Here is a 22,178-nt window from a genome sequence, read left to right as displayed (position 1 = left end):
TAGAGAACCAAGAAAAATATGACCAAAAGCTATTTCTTAAGAGACTAGAGGTCACAGTATACGAATCATTAATTTTCAAAAGAATTAAAAACTGTTAATGATATTAAAGAATGCTCCAAAAAACGAATAACAGAATTGCAACTTAAAACAACCCTGAAGTTTCACCTCATAACAAGAAATTGGCAAAGAAGTCAAAAGACTCCACAATAGTTAACAGAGCTTCTGCAAAATAGAATGTGAATAATTACTGCTGGATTCAGAAAGGGGCCCAATGTATTACAGAAAGGATTTCATTCACTTGGTTATTTGAATCAATGATTTTTAAAGATTACATTTTAAGAACAGTTTCTATCACTTACCTGATTTGGCATCTTCATTAACTTCACTATCTTGTTCTTTCTCAATACTTTTCTCATTTTCTCCATCCTGTGATTTATCATTTTCATCATTTTCATTTTCTCCTTTGTTTTCAACCTAGAGAAGATGAGAGAAAGGTAGGTTACAAAGAAGAAAAAATCCTTATGGGGTAACACAATTTTATGACATCATGTAACTCAATTATGGCTTACTAGACATTTCTAACTGGATGTCAAAGTGACTGAACAAAGTAGAACCCATAATCATTAACCCCAAACTCAACCCTCTTCCAAACTTCTCTATTCCTATCAAAGGTACCAATGTTTTTCCAGTCTTTCATGTTCATGATTTTGGCTTTATCCTCAACTCTGAAGAGTTGGCTCCCACAACCCACATATCCAATAAGTCCCCGTTTCTTGGCATTTCTACCTCCACAAATCTCAGACATCCAACACATTCTCTCTATTCACAAAACCACAACCTGAGTTTAAGCCCTCATCACCTATACTCAAGCCCTCATCGCTTCATCACTCCAAGATTATTACACTAGCTTTGCAGTTAGTTTTCCTGACTTTTCCTACTCCGATTTATCCTCTGAACTGCTGCCAAAGTGATTTTCCTAAAGTAGTTACAACTTTGTTATGCTCTGTCTATTCAAAAGAGAGTAATAATTCTCTACTGCTCCTAGGATAAGAAATTAACTTCTCTTTCTTTTTAAGTCATTTTAAAGCCTGGAAAAGGAAGGCCTGTTAGCTTGACTTTAAAAGTGGGAAATGGGGGCAGCGAGGTGGTGAAATGGATAAAGCACCAGCCCTGGATTCAGGAGAACCCAAGTTCAAACTCAGGCTCAGACACTTGACACTTACTAGCTGTGTGACCCTAGGCAAGTCACTTAACCCACATTGCCCCATAAAATAAAAATTTTAAGTGGGAAACAAGACTCATAATTCAATTCTTTTTTTTTTTTTTAAGTGAGGCAATTGGGGTTAAGTGACTTGCCCAGGGTCACACAGCTAAATAAATGTTAAGTGTCTGAGGCCGGATTTGAACTCAGGTCCTCCTGACTCCAGGGCCGGTGCTCTATCCACTGCGCCACCTAGCTGCCCCTCGTAATTCAATTCTAACTACATGACAAATGTATCATGTTTACAGCCTATATACCAACTACTGTGAACACCCCCAAGGTGTCAAGTACTACAAAGCAGAATTAAATATTTGACAACATAGCCTCTGCTCTCTTAAGGTGAATCTTATCTCTAAGACTAGAACTTCAAAAAGAGTATCTATCTATCTATCTATCTATCTATCTATCTATCTATCTATATGTATGGGGTTAAAAAAAATCACTGTTCATTAATTTTCTGAAAGAAAATCTATTTAGATTCCAATTTAACAATTCAATCAATGATCATTAAATACTTTGTACTTACTATATATGCAACTCACTTTGTACTGTGTGGCAAGAAGCAATATCCCATTCTACTCAAATCAAACAGAAAAAAGCATAAACAAAGTAAAGGGAAATGGGGGGGGGGGGCGCACGCTGCACACTCTCTGAAAGAATACACAAAATTTATCAGTCTGATGAGGTTTCTGTGAAGGAATAACCTACTGTGGCACCTTGTGGTAAGTAAGCAAAGAGTATGGTATAAACTACACCATTTGTGTATAGTTAATTTCCATGTCATAACAATTAGCATGTAATAGAAACCATGTAATTTCACATTAAATTGGAATCTAAATGAGTTATCACAAGAATGGGTGCTAGAAAGAGATATTTTAGAGTCAGTTCTGTAGACTGAGGACCCTATTGTCCCAGGAATCCTGCACTTACCAACAAGTTCCAAATGTAACCCAGATTGTGAGGCAAAAAGGTACAACAAGAAGCAGTAAGATGTGGTAGAAACTTAGGGTCCACAACCTGGATTTCTAATCCTGCCTTTGCTAAGAACTATACGACCTCAGGCAAGTTAATTACCCTCCCTGGGTCTCAATTTCCTCACCTATACTGTTTGACCCTGGGCAAGTCACTTAACCCTCATTGCTTTGCAAAAAACCCAAAAAAAAGTAGAAAGAAAAAAAATTTCCTTACCTATAAAATAAAATTTCTTGTAACTCCAATATTCTATAATCAATACCCCAATTAAAAAGGGATACATACTTACTAAAATCCAAACTTCCATTATATTCCTGAGTACGGACATAAATTGTACATCTTAAGTATATCCCTGTGATCACTTAATTTTAAATTCACCGGGTTTTTTTTTGTTTTTGTTTTTTTGTTTTTGCGGGGCAATGGGGGTTAAGTGACTTGCCCAGGGTCACACAGCTAATAACTGTCAAGTGTCTGAGGCTGGATTTGAACTCAGGTACTCCTGACTCCAGAGCTGGTGCTTTATCCACTGCACCACCTAGCTGCCCCAAATTCACTGAGTTTTAAATCCATAGAGTTGGAAATTCCTTCCAACTCTAAATTCTAAATTTCTATAGACTTTGTCCAAAGTCCTAGCCTAGGTTCCTTTCAGCTCTAAATTTCCATATGGAAATATAGATTTCTATAGACTATGTCAAAAATCCTAGCCTAGGGGATGGTGGTCAGAAAATGTGTACATATCACAAATTCATTGTCATTTTTGGGTAAATACCTCAAGATTCTCTTTTTACTAATGGGCGATTCTCAATGTCGTCTTAAAAAACAAAGGATGGACCAGTATTAAGAGTCGGGGGGGGGGGGGGCAGCTAGGTGGCGCAGTGGATAGAGCACCGGCCCTGGATTCAGGAGGACCTGAGTTCAAATCCGGACTCAGACACTCGACACTTACTAGCTGTGTGACCCTGGGCAAGTCACTTAACCCCCACTGCCCAGCAAAACAACAACAACAACAACAATAATAGTAATTTGTCTAAAGCCCTGCCTAAGAAGTGATCTTCAAATAGTTCATATGGCTTTTCTGATTAAAGAAAATTCAACTTAACATATTTCACCTTTTCAGCCTGTTGTCCATCAGCTTCTGTTTCCATTTTTTCTTCTTCAGTACTATCTAGAAGGGAAAGAACAGAAGTAGCTCAATCAGATTATGTTTACGATAAAGCTGTTGCTAAGATAAACAGTGATGCCAGAACTAAAAGCATGTTAGAATAATAAATATGTCCTACTTTGATTTTTAGCCACAATCTAACGTATTACAATAACAAATAAGCAATGGAAAATAGAAGATTTACTGTGATTTTCAATCCAAAGACTCAAGCAGTTTTTACAGAATAGAATGTGATGTGATCACCCAGACATAATAATGTAAGGGGGAAATGGAAGTGAGAGAAAAGACCATATTTGGACTCTTCTCAGAGCCCTAAAGATAGAGTGGGTTTGGTTTCAAGCTCCACAACTATGTTGCCTGAACCTCCTAGCAGGGGCCTGCCCAGCACACAAAGCTCTGAGGAGCCAAGGCTCCTGGGCCTAAGCAGGGCCTGCACTTTGTGGAAGCCAAGCTAAGCTGGGAGTTCACCTTGAGGTGCCTGAGGTGATTCCCATGTGACCCCAATGTTCAAAACCCAACAAGTTTTGTTTCTTGACAAGTTATCTATGTTTATGTATGTGAATGGGGACATTCTTCCCCAGAATAAGATTAAGGCTTAGTGTCACGATCTGATTGATTGACTGGTACAATCTGATTGGTTGTTAATGGGGCAGTCTGATTGGTCAACTGATACAATCTGATTGGTCCTTATAGTTAACATATATGGGAGGTTGGTACTATATGATGTGATTGGTTGTTTTTGTAATGCTGTATGGAAATGGAAACTATAATGGGATTGCTCGAGAGGGACCCTTGGTGGTTATAAATAACAGTATGGGACCCCACTTCAGGGCACTCTCTAGCACATTCAGGAGAGTGCCCATCTTCAAAGATGAATAAAGATGCCTTCACGCACCCTCTGCTGCCTGCTTGGATTCTTTGAGCTGCAAAACACCATTCAAGCTGTTAGCTGTTTCTAAGCGAAGAATCACATTATACCTAGGAAAACACCTATTTGCTTTAGAATGTTTGAGAACTGACACAAAAATTCAAAAACTGAAGAAAACATCTTTACCAAGTTCTATTTATTAATAAGTTAATATTTATATGCCCTTTTAATGTTTAATGTCTATATATTATCTAATTTGACCCTCACCAAAACAGATGTAGGGCTATCAATATTCTCTCTTTTTTTTTTTTAGTGAGGCAATTGGGGTTAAGTGACTTGCCTGGGGTCACACAGCTAGTAAGTGTTAAGTGTCTGAGGCCGGATTTGAACCCAGGTACTCCTGACTCCAGGGCCGGTGCTCTATCCACAATATTCTCTTTTTAAAGATGAGAAATTGAAGCTCAGAAAAGTTCATTTGCCCAGGATCACAACCAGCTACTGAGTTTGAGACAGGATCAAAACTCAGGCCTTTTCAATTCCAAATTCATTGCCTTATCTACTACATAAGAAATCTCTAAAAGTACCACACTTAAATCCATCACATACATCCCCAACATCAATGCCTTTCCTCTAAATTTCCCTATTTATGCTGATGGCACCACTACCAATCCCATCCCTCTGAATCAAAACTTTAAAATGAGCTGATTCTTCCTTCTCTTTCATCCTTCAAATGTGCAATTACTTACAAAATCCTATATGTCCTACCTTCCTTTTCTTTCTTTCTTTTTTTTTTTTTGCTGGGGAGGGCAGAGGGCATGTAAACATCCTCATAGACGCCATATTGTTCATAACTCAGCTACTATAAAAGCTTCCAAATAGATCACCCTACTTCCAGTTACTTCCTGCTCTAATCTATTCTCCACATAGCTGCCAAATAATTTTATTAAAGCATAGGTGAATGGCCTCAGACACTTAACACTTAAATGTGTGACCCTGGGCAAGTCATTTAACCCTCATTGCCTCATGCAAAAAAAAAAAAAAAGCAGAGGTAAAGACGTGTCACCTCCCTGTTCAAAAATGTCCCGTAGCTCCCTATGGCCACTATGATTAAACACAAATTCCTTAGCCTGTCTTTTAAGGTATTGTACAGTTCAGCATTCACTTACTTTTCCAGTCTTATTTCCCCCTTCAAGAACTCTTTTGTTGTTATTCAGTCATTTTAATCATGTCCAATTGTTTGTGATCCCATTTTGGTGTTTTGTTGCCAAACATATCCAAGTGATTTGCCATTTCCTTCTCTAGCTCACTTTACAGATGAGGAAACTGAGACACAGTTAAGTGACTTTCCCAGGGTCACACAGTTACTAAGCATCTGAGGCCAGATTTGAACTCAGGAAGAAGAGTCCCTGACTCTAGGCCCTTTCTCAGACCTACTTTAGATGTTGTTTCCTCCTTCATTAATATTCTACGTGCAGTATTCTTCTTCAAATTCTCTCTTTTGCTCCATTCATGTTCTATTCTGTTCTCTTTATGAGTGCAAATGTTCAATCCTTCACCATTAAAAGGAAAAGTATTGTTTTTCCACTTTTGTATATTCACCAAAATAGTGTCTTGTATACAACAGATGCTTAATGAATGTTAACTGACATGTTGAATTATTTTCATCTTGTCTGAGACAGCAAAGTTGTGAATGAGTATATGAGTGAAAACCACCACACTAGAGTTTTTCAGTTAAGATTATTTTCCTCCCAATTTTGAGTGATGACTGAATTCTACTTTCTAATAGTCTCAAGACAATACACTAACTCAGAGTCCTTGGTAGGATAGCATATTTCTGATGCCAACCCTTTAATTAAGTGTAATTCCAAGACAAGCTGTTGTAAGTATTGCTATTATTATGACAATGGTGCAGATAACGATAGTCCTTCTGGAATAGGAAAATCCTAGACACTGAATACAGGTTTCTAAGATTCTGTTTAAGCCTTCGGTTTCTCTTGATATTGTGCATAAGCAGCTTTGTGTATAAGTAACCACAATAGAGTCTATTATATTAAGCAGTTAAAAAACAAAACAAAACCAAAAACCTTTAGTTAAGATAGTCATCAAGAGAAACAAGCTATCTTTGTGTTAGATACTGATGGGAAGCTCAAATCTTCTCAGTGACACAAATACCAACTTACTGGCCTTGCCAGATGACAAAAATCATTCTTTTAAATATGTAGTGTGACTGATTTTATCAAGAAGAGAGCAATCCAGCTCTAAAAAGTGAATGAAAAAAGAAGGGAAATTAAAGTGGACCTAAACACAATCCATATATATATATATATATATATATATAATCTGAATAAAATTATATTTAGAACTGGAAGGGACCTTAAAGGTAACTGAATCTAACTCCTTCAATTCTACAGATTAAGAAACTGAACTCAGAGACATTAGGTGACTTGTTCAAGGTCATACAGGTAATAAATAACCAAGTCAAGATTGGGACCTACAGAATACACACTAAGAAGTTCCCTCCACTGTTGAAGATTGACTATCTAAATTGACCACAAGTTAAAAGTTTTAGAGAACTACCAAGGGCACTGAAAGGTTAAATGACTTGTCTACTATCACAAATCAATTATGTGTCAGAGGCAGAAATTTAATTCATGGTTTCCTAGCTTCAAGGCTGGTCCTCTAGCCATCATAGAACACCACTGCAAAATGTCAACGGAGCCGTTGCTAGCCTAATGTTCTAGATATGTCAATTTGTTAGTTTGGTCTCACAAAAACAAAACAAAAAAACCCCACCCTATTAATATTATATAAAGAAAGTTTATTTTTTAAAGCTCCCCCCCTATCAATGTGAACCTTTTTTGGGGTCTCCAGTAGAAATACCCCCAGTCATAAGCCTTAGTAACTTTATACTATTCCTTGATAGAATGTGTACTATCACTGTGGCACCCTGTGAGCATCTGCTCTCACCATGTTTCCTATGATTCTTGAATTACTCTCCTTATCAAAACGTAACTGACTCAAATTTTTGCTACCCATCAGTTTCTGCTAGTTCCTCTAATAAATTTTTCATGCTAACATGTTACGATCAATACTATCATAAAACATATACAATTTAACTGGGATCTGGAGACAATGACTCAATTTTTAAAAAGATTCTTTAATGATGGGAATTTCAAGCAACTTGCTAAACAAAAACTATAATCAATTCAATATACATTTATTAAGCTTTTTTCCATACTGTACAACAGGTGTGATTATACCTTTACTTTGGAATCCCAGAGAGGAACATAAAGGTGAAAGCAAAGGTTTGAAGTTAGGGTAGACTTATAATGACTGGGTTTTGCAGTATATTAAAAATTATAAATCCACATTCTTCTATAAAATCACAACTGTGAATCCATAAGGAATGCTATTGATAGACAGTTAGGAATTATTTTTTGTAAAAATAGATTCACATGCCCTGCTTTTTTTTTGTAGGGAGGGAGGAGAATCATGTATAATTCCATTGAACCCATGTTTACAAATAAGATAATTCCAAGATTTATAGATCCCATCTTATTCTTTCTGTTTATAACTGAGGCACCACTAAATCAATTTGCTATTTCTTTCAGGATATCTCAAACTGTGACTCTTCCTTTTTTTCTCTATAACTGAAAATCCTAATTAAGTACCAGACATCTTTTTACCCTTTTTTTTTTGGGGGGGGGTAGGGGTGGTCTGTACACTTCTCTTCTTCCTCTTGATCTCCCTTAATTCATCAGCCACGTAGCTGAATTCTCAGACTTTAATCCTGAACTCTGTCAAACTTAGTATTTCTAAAATGTTACTTTTTTCAAGCCACATTTCTGATTCAATGGTTTCCCAATGCATACAGGGAAAAAATTCAAGAACTATAGACTTGAAAGCCTGCTCAAACAATTTCTACAGCTTTATTTTCCCATGAAGTCTCCACATGAGCCTTCTCCTATAAACCAACTAATCTATTTGTGGTTACCTGAACATACTTTATCCTTTCCTATCCCCATTCATTAATGCTTACATTCTTGCCTAGGTGAGGGATATCTTCATTCTGGAGTTCAGTTCTATCACCACTAGCTATATCAAATTATTTCACTTCTCCAGCCTTTAGTTTTCTCTGATCTCTAAATTAGGGTGGCTAGATGAAAGACACTCTTGTCTTTCTAATCCTAAAATTTTGTGATTCTAATTATCTTTTCGTGAATTTCTGTTCATCCACCCAAGAGATTTTTTTAAAAATCAGAATGTCTTGAAATGTCTTTGTATTCATTTCTTGAAATATCTATGCATCCACCACAGCATTGTGCCTTGCAGAGAATAATCTTACTGACTGATTAGCTTAACATATTTCCACCTAAGTTTTAATAGGCTTTCAGGTGGAGGTTGCCTATTTGTTTAGATATAGGTCTAATGAAAGACCAAATCATAACATACACCCTTTATCAGACAACAGTACAATAAAAAGAGCGACTTAAGAGTCAATCTGTTCCTGAAAATATGACTCTTACCATCAGATAAATACAGGAGTCGCTAGAACAAACTACTAAATCCTTCCATTAGCCAAAGACTTGGAAATCAAACTCAATCTGTGACTAGCTCAGTCCCAGCTGACAAAAGCTGGAAAATTGGGTTATATATTGAAACACCTGAAGGTCCTTTCTGTGAAACAGCAGCAAAACAGGAAAACCTCACTCTTATCTAAAAAGAAAAAAAAGTCTAATAATAATTTTAAAAAACAAACATGACTTCCTTTACAAGTTTAACTGCCAAATTTTTCATTCACCATAGCTGTCTGATGTGGTACTCCTTGGCTCTGAATGGTGTTTTGAAAATTCTCATGGTGAGAAGCCCTCAGCTATTTATAAACTGTGAATTGTATTTGATGATATGGAATGTAATTAACACAGTCATTTCTGGGCCTCCTGTTCCTGAAAAGTGACATGTACAACAATATTATTATCAGGGTTGTCTTCTAAACCACATGGTAGATTACACACTAGTTTGTTTTTCTCTGAGAGTATTTTAAAAACAAAAAGGAACATAAATAAATGGTCATTAAATGGAGTGACATTGCCCTACTCTTTATAGAAAGGTGCCTATCAGCTCTGTACACAACGATTATAAACAATGTAATAATCCAAATAATTACTGGATAGCAACCCTGACCATTTATTCAACATACCAAACTATTTCTTCTGCTAGTAACCCATTCCCTGCTAAAGGCCAACATGACTGACATATGCCATTTTCTGGTCAGCCACTTCTTGAATAAAAAAATCTCATTGACATGATCTAACTTTATAACAAACTTATCTTTTGTTCATTTGCCATTTGGATTGCTTGAAGTTTTGATTTTTTTTTTTTAACTGTGACATTCAAAGTGCTGTACCTATCTTGTAACACTGAGAGAATACACATTTTTAAAAGCTGTGTTTTAGAGGCAGGATGCAACTTGAGATTAAGGAAAGTAGTACAGTGAAAGCACTGCTGAGCCAAGTGAAGAGAAATGAATAACGATCTAGATTGTGACAACAATGTGATTGAAAAAATAAAATGAAACTGAATAGGGTGAAATTAAAATGATGAAGATGGAATCCTCTTCCTTTTTAGAAGAGGTGAGGGACTACTGGTCTGGAACACTTCCCATGTCAAGACTTTTTCAATTCCTAGATTAGTTCTGTTTGGCTATTTTTTCCCTTTTATTCTTTATTATAAGAGAGGGTTCTCGGAGGGGGAGAGTAGAGATGCATTCAGAAATATAAAGGTGACGTAAAACCAAACATCAATAAGAATATTTTTTGAAAAAGAAAGTCTGTACAATTTTAGAAATGCAATTTATCCCACCTCTCCTGTTCCTATTTCATTTCAAGCTAACTAACAGTCCATTTGTCTGTAAAAGATACGTGTACTAACTGCATGAGAGAGACATGTCTTCTTTATTAATTTGTTTTCCCATATGAACTACTAGATCAACCATCCTCTTGAGATCTCCCAGAAGGCAAGTTTGTTGACAGTAAGAACTATATTATATTTTGTCTTCAAGTGTTTGCTAAATGAATGAGTGGCCTTGGATCTAATGGAGGAGACCTCACTGAAGCAATTGGCAAAATGTTAATCAAAAAGAGGAAAACCTGGAGAATCTCAATATCTATATGAAATTTTTCTTCTATTTGAAGTTTATATAGTGGCAATACTAAAATGATAGAAAGCATCTTTGGTAAGCTTACGTTTCTCATTTTTTCTTTTCATGGTAATGATAATCAAGGGATTATTGAATGACATTATCTCTGTGGTTGCAACATCAAGAATTTTAAAATGATATTAATATATGAAATAAAAAGACTTTTCTCGAGAAGAGCCTTAAAGGCTAGAGCTTGCTCCATTTAAAAAATTTTGTGTTCATGGTTATTAAGATTTTCTTGGTTGCCTTTTTGAAGATGATACCATTTGTAATGTATTTGGTGATGAAATCTATTCACGATTACCTTGAACTACTATAAAAAAAAGTTTTTACTGAGTTCCATTAAAATTGCATCACTTCCAGTATATATATATATATATATATATATAGTCACTCTCCCTGATTTCATTTTACTGAATGTCATTTCTGAATTTATTCATTTAACAAACATAGGCATTAAGAGGCTAAATGTGCTAATCACTGCCGGGGCAAAAATTTTGGATAGAGAAATGATGGCAGACCTATACTAATATACATATACTTGGTGCCATCATTCCTGTTTCATCTATTAAAGTACTCAGGATGATTTGACTCAGCTGTATCTCATGCCAGGCTTTCTACAGGTTCATTTTTCCATCCAATGAATTTCACTTTTTTTGTGAAACAATACTGCTTCACCAACCTGACTTCTTCCTCCATAATATACTGCCAATGAGCTTACAGTAGAAACTGGGGCTTTCCTTGGCTGCCACATCACTACATTTGACAAAAAGATCAAGGGTTTATCAGCTAAGGTGGTTTCTCGGCTTTTTTTTTTTTTGGGGGGGGGTCATTTGTCTTTTACACTGGCTAAATTTCTCTAAGAAATGGTAATAATCAGAGATAATGAACTCATCTTTATCCACCTCTCATTTTTCAGAACCAATAGCTTGTGTCTATAAGTTGAGCCTGATTTACTATTACAAATGCAATGAATTCCTTTCTTTCTTATAGTTTCTTCAAATTTGGTGCTAATTCTGATCTCTGATCTACTTATTAGGATATCAGACAATACAAAGATAGTTGATTCTCAAATATTTTCATGAAGTCACTCATCCCTTGTTTGTTAAGTTTAATAAATTTCCTTTTAAAAATAATTTTTGGCACCCTCCAATAATTCCATGATTTATTCATGGCTGTAAGGCTTGTAAGTTAGCCACAAACTTTTAACCTCCTTCACTTTTTCCCCCCAAATCAGATAATTCATATTTTTTTGCTGACCTTCCCTATGTCCCACTTTGCATTAAGTCAATGAAAATTAATAAATAGGCTGAAAATTCTTTGTTAAAACAGGATAGTTCTGTTAGGGGAGAGGAAAGGAAAAGGGAAAAGTTTCAGTTATGATTACTATGTATTTCCCACAAACCTACTTTTCCCTAACCTTTTGTTTCTCTCTTCTTTCACCCTAACCAGTGTTTTGCTTCTGACCACTGCCTCCCCCAATCTACTTTCTCTTATAGCTATCCCTACTTCTTTCATCCCTTTCTCTTCCTACTTCCTATAGGTTAAGATAGATTTTTATACCTAAATGAGTGTATTTTATTTTCTCTTTGAGCCAACTGTGCTGACAGTAAGGTTCAAAATATCCCTACACCAGCTGCCCCATTTTCCCATCCACTGTAAAAGTTCTGCACCTCTTTTATGTAAGATAACTTAGCCCCATTCCACCTCTCCTTTCTCCTAATGCATTCTTCGGTTTCACCTCTTAATTTTATTTTTTAAAGATAATCACGGATTATCTAATCACAGATTTCAGATAATCATCTCATCACCCATGCTCTCTATGTATAAACCTTTTTTTTTAAGGTATTGTTTTCTTCAGTGAGATTATGTACCTTTTTTTCCGTTTGGCTAAGTGAATTTTTTAAGGTATTGTTTTCTTCAGTGAGATTATGCAGCTTTTTTTCCATTTGGCCAAATGAATTTTTTAAGGCTTTGTTTTCTTCAACTTCTTTTTCTAAGCTGCTGATTCTTTTTTCATAGTTTTTTTGTGTTGCTTTCATTTCTCTCCCCATTTTTTCTTCTACCTCTTGCAATTGATTTTTAAAATCCTTTTTGAGCTCTTCCAGGAAGGCTTTTTGTTCTTGCGACCAATTCACCTTCCCTTGTGAGGCTTCAGATGTAGACAATTTGAGGCTATTGTCCTCATCTGAGTTTGTGTTGGCTTCTTCCCTATTGATACAGAAGCTCTCAATGGAGAGGGCTCTTTTTTGCTTCTTACTCATTATTGCAGCTTATTTATTTATTCTTTAAGTTGAGGTCTGCTCTGGGGGCACCAGGGTCCCTGTTTTGGGCTTCTTGTGCAGGTGTATAGGTGCTGTGTGACCGGGCTTTTACTCTGAGGCCTTTATGGTGTGTGGAGATCCCCTGTCCTGCACTTCCTGTCTGATTGTGCTCAGCCAGCCAGGCGTCAGACCCCGGCGTCTGATCCCGCCGTTCGTGGTCCTCTCGGCCGGTGCAGGTAAGTTTTTCCACTGTCCTTCTTGGCCACCAGATTTTTGAACCAGGTTCCGGGAGCCTCAGTTGTTCGGCTGTGACCCACAGCTCCTGCTGATTTGCCCCGACCCCCTCGGCGCTGGGTTGCTGCCCTGCGCTGGGCCTCCCTTTTGCCCGAGTCAGACCGACCTTTTCCTGAAGTCTTCTAAATTATCTCTGGTTGGAGGACTGTGTCTCTCTGTCTCTTTGCAGGTTCTGTAGTTTCAGAATCCGTCCAGAGGCTTGATTTAATGTTCGTTTTGAGGGAACAGAAGGAGAGCTCAGGCAGCTTGCTGCTTCCTCTCCGCCATCTTGGCTCCACCCCATGTATAAACCTTTTAACTGCCCTAATAATAAAGTTCTTAGGAGTTAGAAGTATCATCTTCCCATGTAGTAATATTACAGTTTGGCCTTATTGATTCCTCTATAAGATTTCTCTTTCCTGTTTACCTTTTTGTTTCTGTTGAGTCTTTTAACTGAAAGTCAAATTTTCAATTCGGTTCTAGTCTTTTCATCATTAATGCCTTAAAGTCCTGTTTCCTTAAATATACATTTCCCCTCCTAAAGGTTTACTGTTTTACTCAGCAGGTGAGTCTTAGTTGTAATCCTACTTCCTTTGCCTTCCAGAAGATCAGATTCCAAGCAATCAGATATAGGATATACATGTGCAATTCTATAAAAAATTACCACATTAGTCATTATCGATAAGAAAACTTGAATAAAAGGGAAAAAAAAAAAAGAAAAGAAAAAATAGTATGCATCAGTCTGTGTTCAATCAACATCAGTTCCTTCTTTGGAGGTGGATAGTATGCTTTATCATTAGTTGTTTGGGACTGTTTTAAGATCAATGTATTCCTGAGAATAGTTAAGGCATTCACAGTTCTTCCTCAAACAATATTGTTGTCACTGTGCACAACATTCTCCTCATTCTGCTCACTTCATCATACATCAGTTCATACAAGTCTTTTCTGGCCTTTCTAAAATCATCCTGTTTGTCATTTCTTATAGCACAAAAGAATTTCATCACAATCATATATCAGTTTATTTAGCCATTTCCCCATTGATGAGCAATCATTGATTTCCAATTCTTAGCCATCACAAAAAGAACTGCTATAAATATTTTTTGTATAAATAGGTCTTTTTCTCTTTTGAGGGATGTCTTTGGAATAACAACCTAGCAGTGGTACTGCTGGATGAAACGGTATGCACAATTTTATATAGTCCAATAATTCTTAAATAAGCTCTCCCTCATCTATATTTAATTTTTTTTTTTTTTGGCAGGGCAATGGGGTTTAAGTGACTTGCCCAGGGTCACAGAGCTAGTAAGTATCAAGTGTCTGAGGCCGGATTTGAACTCAGGTACTCCTGAATCCAGGTCCAGTGTTCTATCCACTGCGCCACCTAGCTGCCCCTCCCTGATCTATTTTTATGGTCAGTTGTCTTTCCATTGAGGTATTTCACATTTGCTCCCATTTTTTTCCATTCTTTTGACTTTGTTTCTTGGTGTCTGATGGAGCCATTAGCTTCCACTTGCCCAATTCTAATTTTTAAGGAATTATTTTCTTCAGTGAGCTTTTTTTTTTTTTGGTGAGGCAATTGGGGTTAAGTGACTTGCCCAGGGTCACATAGCTAGTGTCAAGTGTCTGAGGCTGGATTTGAACTCAGGTCCTCCTGAATCCAGGGCTGGTGCTTTATCCACTGCGCCACCTAGCTGCCCCTTCAGTGAGCTTTTGAACCTCTTTTTCCATTTGGCCAATTCTACTTTGTAAGGTGTTCTTCTCTTCAGTGGATTTTTGTGCCTCTTTTACCACTTGGTCAATTTTGGTTTTTAAGGTAGTATTTTCCTCAGTATTTTCTATTGCCTCCTTTACTAAGCTGTTGGCTCTTTTTCCCCCCATGATTTTCTTGAATCACTCTCACTGCTTTCCCCTATTTTTTCTCTACCTTTCTTACTAGAATTAAAAATCCTTTTTGAGCTCTTCCAGAAATTCTTTTTGGGCCTGAGACCAATTCACATTTTGTTTTCAGGATTTATTGCCGAGTTCTGGTCTTCCCTGTCACCATAACAAATTTCTATGGTCAGGTTCTTTTCTGTTGTCAGGGCCTATTTCCTGACTTTTAACTTTATGTTAAAATTGGGCTCTGCTCCCTGGGGTGGAGAAGACACTGTCCCAAGTTTCACGTTTTTCATAGGCTATAGGTCTTCAGTATTTCTAAGGTGGTAGGAGCTAGGGAAAAGTATAGTCACTGCTCTCCTGGTCTGTGCTCTGATTTATGAGCAGACTTAAGCACACTTCTTTGTTCTGGAACTATGACCAGGGACACATACACTCAAGTGTGCTAGTGATCCTTCTCACCCTGGAACTGCAACTAGGATCTGCATATGGGCAATCCAATAGAGTTCTGCACCCAGTGTTAGCAAAAGATCCCTCATAATCTTCTTATGACCAGTTTTGTCCAACCCCCTTAAAGTCTGTGTGCTGAGAGTTCCACTGCTGCCAATTTGGCCAGCCCCCAAGGCCTACTGCTGACTTGTTGGGGCATAGCCTATGCTGGACAATGCTCCACTCTTATCCCAGTGAGACAGATCTTTCCTGTGGATCTTCTAAATTGTCTTGGACTGGAAAATTGTTTCACCCTGTCTTTTTGTTGGTTCTGCAGCTCTACAATTCATTCTGAGGCATTCATTCAAAGTTCTTTGGTGGGGATTTTGGGAGAGCTCAGGCAAGTTCCTGCTTTTTCTCCACTTCTTGCTTTTACCCCTCCACCATAATTTTCAAAAATAACTCGTTCTCACTCCCATTTGAATGAGCTATAAGCAACTAAGCACCTTTGAAATGCCCCTTTTGTGCCAGGCACTGTGGTAGGTGTTGGAGATACCACTATAAATATGATAGACTCCTTGCCCCTGCAGGAACTTGCAATCAATTCAGGGAGACAACCTGTACAAAAATCAACATAAAACAAATGAAAGATAAACTTTTCAGATGGCAAGGGCACTAGTAGCTGGAGGTAACAGGAAAGACCACAAGGAAGGTATCACTTGAGCAATGTTTTACAGGAATGACTAAGTATGAAAGGTCAGTGCAAAGATGTGAAGACAAGAGAATGAAGTTTTGTATGTGAGGAATACCAAAAATGCTAGCTGGGAGAGAAAAGTAAATTGGGGCCAAGTTATAAAGGACTTTAAAAGTCAAACATAGGGGCAGCTAGGTGGCACAGTGGATAGAGCATTGGCCCTGGATTCAGGAGGACCTGAGTTCAAAGCCAGCCTCAGACACTTAACACTAGCTGTGTGACCCTGGGTAAGTCACTTAACCACAATTGCCTCACACACACACACGTCAAACATAGACATTCATAATTGATCCAAGAAGTTACAGGGACAAAATGGAATTTATTGAATAAGGGATTGACATAAAGTACAAAGGATATGTATATGGACGTACTGAAATTTTTAGGAGTATTAGAATCAGACACTAAACGAAGCCTGTGTGGTACTAAGAGAAAAAGAGATTGGTCTTCATAATGCATTTAGGGACTGGGCAGTTATGCTTACCTGATTGCCTTAGGTGAATGGGAGTTATCTGACATTTTGAGCCATCCTGCCTATTATCAAGTAGCATCTAGCATGCAGAGACCCTCGCAATAGCAGAAAAACAGACATTAACTGGTTTCCATTGAATGGCTAATGGCAATAGTTGCTAAAAGTTTTTTCTATGGGAATCTATGAAATAGTTATCCTAACATTAAAGTTCTACTGCCAATTAAGAAAAAGACAACAATGAACTAAAATGACAAAGGCAATACCAAATTAGTATAAAATAAATTTGACAGCTTTTTAGTAAACCTTAAAGGATAAAGAATAAGAAGTTGGAGAAAATTTTTAAGAGTACAGAAATATGGGCCAATTTCCCTTAAGAATATGAAAATAGGATTTATCAGCAAATAAGAGTAAGGACTAAAAGAAAGCAAGGGTTATACAAAGATTAAAGAGATATTTCAAAGTACAGTTCTCCTAAAAACTACAGATAGGAATATTTTCATAATATTCCTAACTATCAAAGCACAGCTTCTTCAGCACTACTAGTTTAATATGCACTATTAACATCACCATTTTGACCACAGGTATAGGGTAGGGACAATGATAAGGTAATAGAAAAGACTACATATATACTGGAATACCTGGATTGATAGTCACACACAAAAATGGAATTAACAACTCGTATTCTCTCTTCCCTCAAATTTTCCTAGGGCACTTTGCCTCTGTTCTTTGTCCCTATCATTTTTTTTTTAAGTGAGGCAATTGGAGTTAAGTGACTTGCCCAGGGTCACACAGTTAGTAAGTTTTAAGTGTCTGAGGCTGGATTTGAACTCAGGTATTCCTGACTCCAGGGCCGGTACTCTATCCACTGCACCTGTCCCTATCATTTTTGACCCAGGAATTGTTTGGTTTTTCTTTTATTGGACTTAAACAACAGAATGAATATTTTAATATAAAACCTACAGAAGATTGCATATGAAACTGTTAACTTCTATTAAATAATTTGCTTTTTAAAAAATGTACAAAAAGAGTAACATAATAGCAACAAAACTCTCTGTATATCTGAATCCTCTTCTCAACTTGTTGACTTTGACTTGCTTCAGAGAAAAGTGGGAAGTACATCAAGAAGTCCAAAAGAGAATAAAGTTTATGCTTGAATCAAAATACTAAATATGGAGAACAAAACTGAAATGAGAACAATAATGTATACTTGTGAAGCATATGGAGGAAGAGAGATCTGAAGACTTTAGGGAAAGGATATGGCCAGGAGCACAGTCCCACCCTCCTGATGCCCATCCCCAAAGCACTCTAGTACAAAGAGAGGCTGTTTACCAGGTCAAGGGCAAGGCCCAGACACCATACCAGTCATCAAGAATGAAAGATCCCCAAAAGGGATCCTACAGCTTCCTAATTCAGAATGAGGAAAGCATCCCTGCCAGCTGACAGAAGGATTCAGCAACAGTCTACAGCACTTAGAATCAAACCCAGATTGGGAATCCGAATACTCCAACCCTAGGGAAAGAGAGGGTGGGGTGGCATAGCTATCATACTGTGATCTGGATCATTCTACTTCAGGAGCATTGAAAAATTAAAGGTCCCCAACACAAGCTGTTTCTGGAATCCTAGAGTAACAACATAACACTCAAATGCTCCCAACATACCAGTTAACAAGACCAGCCAGAACCTTCCCTGGGGGGGGTTGGGGGGGGGGGGAGAAGAAGGGGTTTAAAAAAAGCTCACCTCTAACACCAACTCCAAATTCAAAAAGAAGCCTGAAAGAATGAGCAAAAAACAAAACAAACAAAAAAAAAAACCCACCATTAAAACGTCTTATGGTTACAGGAAGCTGAGAAACACAAATCCGAAAATAGAATGACAGGCAGCTGGGTGACATAGTAGATCCAGTAACTAGGCTTGAAACCAGGAAGACTAATCTTCATGAGTTCAAATCTGGCCTTAGAAACTAGCTCTGGGCCCCTGGACAAGTCACTTTACCCTGTTTGACTCAAGTTCCTCAACTGCAAAATGAGCTGGGGGAAAAAAAAAAAGAAATGGCAAATCACTTCAAACACTACTTAGACACAAGCTTTTGGAAAAACTTAGACTTAACTTCCTTTTTTTTTTGGGGGGGGGGAGGGGGGAGAGAAACAATGAGCTGTGTGACTTGCCCAGGGTCACACAGCTAGTAAATGTCAAGTGTCTGAGGCTGCATTTGAACTCAGATCCTCCTGAATCCAGGGCCAGTGTTTTATCCACCGTGCCACCTAGCTGCCCCCTTAATTTTTTTTTAAAAAGCTGAATTGAGAGTGTTAGTAGAGAAAAAGAGGAAAACAATTAAGAGAGAGCTAGCAAAGAAAGAATTGGAAAGGGAATTAATAGTTAGACAAAGGAGGTACTAAAAAAAATTTTTTTAAATTAAAAAGGAAGTACTAAACCTTGTCCAAACAACAAACTTCGTAAAAATTAGAATGGACATAACAGAAGCCAACGACTCAATGAGATAATTTTTTTTTTTGGATAAGAAATATTAAGACAAAGTCAAGACTGAAAATACAGAAAAAATATAAGGCATTTTATAAAAACATCTGACCTGAAAAAGAGCTCAAGGAGAAAAAAATTTAAGAACCACTGGAATACCTGAGAGTGATTAACAGCACCTGCTCCCAAAATCTAGACATCATATTTCAAGAAATCTTAAAAACAAAAAAGCCCACATCTTACAATCAGAGAGCAAAGAAGAAACTGAAAGAATCCATGAAGTTTGCCTCCTGAAAGAAATTCCAAAATAAGAACTTCCAAGAACATCATTTCCAAAATCCAGAGCTTCCATGTTAAAGAAAAAAATGCCATAAGCAGACTGAAAGAAAGAATTCGGGGCAGCTAGGTGGCGCAGTGGATAGTGCACCGGCCCTGGAGTCAGGAGTATCTGAGTTCAAATCTGGCCTCAGACACATAACACTTACTAGCTCTGTGACCCTGGGCAAGTCACTTAACCCCAATTGCCTCACTTAAAAAAAAAAAAAAAGAATTTAAGTACTGAGAAGTCAGTCAAGGTCACACATGATTTAGCATCCACCACTATTAAAGGAGTGGAGACCTTGTAATACAATGTTTCAACAGCCAAAGTGATATATACTTACAGCCAAGACTACCTGACTTAACAAAACTGAGTATAACTCTACCAGGGGAAAAAAGACATTTCATGATGAAGTCCAAGCATTTCCGGTAAAACAAGGAGAGCTATGTAAAAACTTTGTTAATAAGATCAGTTAAAAGAAACATAAAGCAGTAAATAGGAATGAACAATCAGAAGGGACTAAACGATAAACCGTTTGTACTCAGATAGGAAGAAATGAAACCTATAATCCCTTGGAATTCTTATCAAGGGTCAGAGAGAGGATCTAACCAGACAGAAAGCAAGGTTCTGCCATACCTATAGGATCTTTTTTTTTTTTTGCGGAGCAATGGGGGTTAAGTGACTTGCCCAGAGTCACGCAGCTAGTAAGTGTCAAGTGTCTGAGGTCACATTTGAACTCAGGTACTCCTGAATCCAGATCCGGCGCTTTAACTACTGCGCCATCTAGCTGCCCCACCTATAGGATCTTTTTTTTTTTAATTTATTTATTTTTAATTAATTTAATTAATTTTCCATTACATGTAAAGATAGTTCTCAACTTTTGTTTATACAAAGCTTTACAATTTCAGATTTTTCTCCCTCCCTCCCCTAGACAGCAGGTAATCTGATATAGGTTTTTTATATATATACACACACACATAATAACATTAATCCTATTTCTGCATTAGTCATGTTATAAGAGAAAAAAATCAGAGCAGTGATGAAAAACCTCAAAATAGAAAAAAACAACAGCATCAAAAACAAAAGAAATAGTATGGTTCATTCAGCATCTATACTCCACAGTTCTTTTTTTTCCCTGGATTTGGAGATCCTCTTCTATCATGAGTTCCCTGGAACTCTTCTGTACTATTGCAATGGTGAGAAGAATATAGTCCATCACAGTAGATCAACACTCAATGCTGATGATACTGTGTACAATGTTCTTCTGGTTCTGCTCATTTCACTCATCATCAGTTCACGCAAGACCCTCCAGGTTTCTCTGAACTCCTCCTGCTCATCATTTCGTACAGCACAATAGTATTCCATTGTATTCATATACCACAACTTGTCCAGCCATTCCCCAATTGATGGGCACCCCCTCAACTTCCAATTCCTTGCCACCACGTAAAGAGCAGCTATAAATATTTTTGTACATGTGGGTCCCTTTCCCCTTTCCATGATTTCTTTGGGAAAAAGACCCAAAAGTGGTATTGCTGGGTCAAAGGGTATGCACAGCTTTATCGCCCTTTGGGTATAATTCCAAATTGCTCTCCAGAATGGTTGGATCAGTTCACAGCTCCACCAACAATGGATTAGTGTTCCAATTTTCCCACAGCTTCTCCAACATTTATTATTTTCCTTTTTTGTCATTTTAGCCAATCTGATACAACCTATAGGATCTTAAGAGAAGAAAGGAAAGAAGGCTAGGTGGTGCAGTAGATAAAGTACCGGCCCTGGATTCTGTAGGACCTGAGTTCAAATCCGACTTCGAACACTTGATACTTACTAGCTGTGTGACCCTGGGTAAGTCACTTAACCCTCACTGCCCCTGCCAAAAAAAGAAAGGAAAAAGGAATACACTGTAGGGGGAAGGGAAAGGAAGGCTAGGTAAAATTATCTCATATACTCATATACTTGACACTTGCTAGTTGTGTGACCTTGGGCAAGTCACTTAACCTTTATTGCCCCACAAGAAAATTAGGAAAAAAATATTATCTCATATAATTAGAACGTAAAAATAAAAGTCTATACAATCTAGGAGGAGAGGATGGGAGAAAATATCAGATATCTGAACCTCACTATCGGAATTGGTAGAAAGGGAAAGTAGGAGGACATGTTAAGGGAGGGAGAAATGCAAAGCAAAAGAAATTCTATGGATTTACAAAAATATTTACCACTCTTTTTCACAGAGCAAAGAAGGGGAGTCTGAGGAGGTGTGACCAGAAATTGGGGAATGCTTGAACAAGTTCTGGCACGTTTCTTTTTTTGGTGAGGCAATTGGGGTTAAGTGACTTGCCCAGGGTCACACAGCTAGTAAGTGTCAAGTGTCTGAGGCTGGATTTTAACTCAGGTCCTCTTGAATCCAAGGCCAGTGCTTTATCCACTGGGTAACCTAGCTGCCCCTAAGCATGTCTATTTTTTGTGATCCATTTTGAAGATTATGGATAATGTAGAGAGTTGATACAAAAAGAAAATAAAAGGAATCTCATTTAGTGACTAATTTAGTTTTGGTCAAACTTTCATAGATAAGTGAAGAACCAAGTTTTCATCCATTCATCATTCTGCTATATGCTAGGAGGCTCATGGGATATAAATACATCTAAGACTGATACCGACAATGCCTTTTCCAGGGGAACTGTTGATTCAAAAGCACCATGGTTTTTTTTCTCCTCCCTAATTTTCATTCAAGTATTATCTGCTTAAAATTAATATCAAAGACAGCCCCAAAGCAGAAAAAAACACTGCAGAATGGGAATATACAAGCTGGAGGGAAGAAGAGTTAAAAGTCTGTTTTGGTGAATTAAAAGTATGAATGTGGAAGT

The 22,178-nt window shown here is 37.5% G+C and overlaps 1 protein-coding gene across 4 annotated transcripts in view; it reads right to left on the bottom strand.

Annotated features, from left to right (window-relative positions):
• The window catches only part of SMARCC1 (SWI/SNF related, matrix associated, actin dependent regulator of chromatin subfamily c member 1), a 173,503-nt gene that overhangs the window by 32,222 nt on the left and 119,103 nt on the right, over positions 1-22,178 (bottom strand). For all 4 annotated transcript variants that reach the window (XM_043963478.1, XM_043963485.1, XM_043963471.1 and 1 more), the window contains exons 22-23: positions 3,343-3,398; positions 360-474 (exon numbers count right to left, since the gene is read on the bottom strand). In XM_043963478.1, coding sequence (XP_043819413.1) covers positions 360-474; positions 3,343-3,398 — 171 coding nt within the window. The remainder of the gene's footprint in view (positions 1-359; positions 475-3,342; positions 3,399-22,178) is intronic.

Source organism: Dromiciops gliroides, chromosome 1 (genome assembly GCF_019393635.1).
Source record: "Dromiciops gliroides isolate mDroGli1 chromosome 1, mDroGli1.pri, whole genome shotgun sequence".
NCBI classification, from domain to species: Eukaryota; Metazoa; Chordata; class Mammalia; order Microbiotheria; family Microbiotheriidae; genus Dromiciops; species Dromiciops gliroides.
The sequence above is the reverse complement of the archived record's forward strand: the minus strand, read 5'-3'. Positions and strand labels throughout refer to the sequence as shown.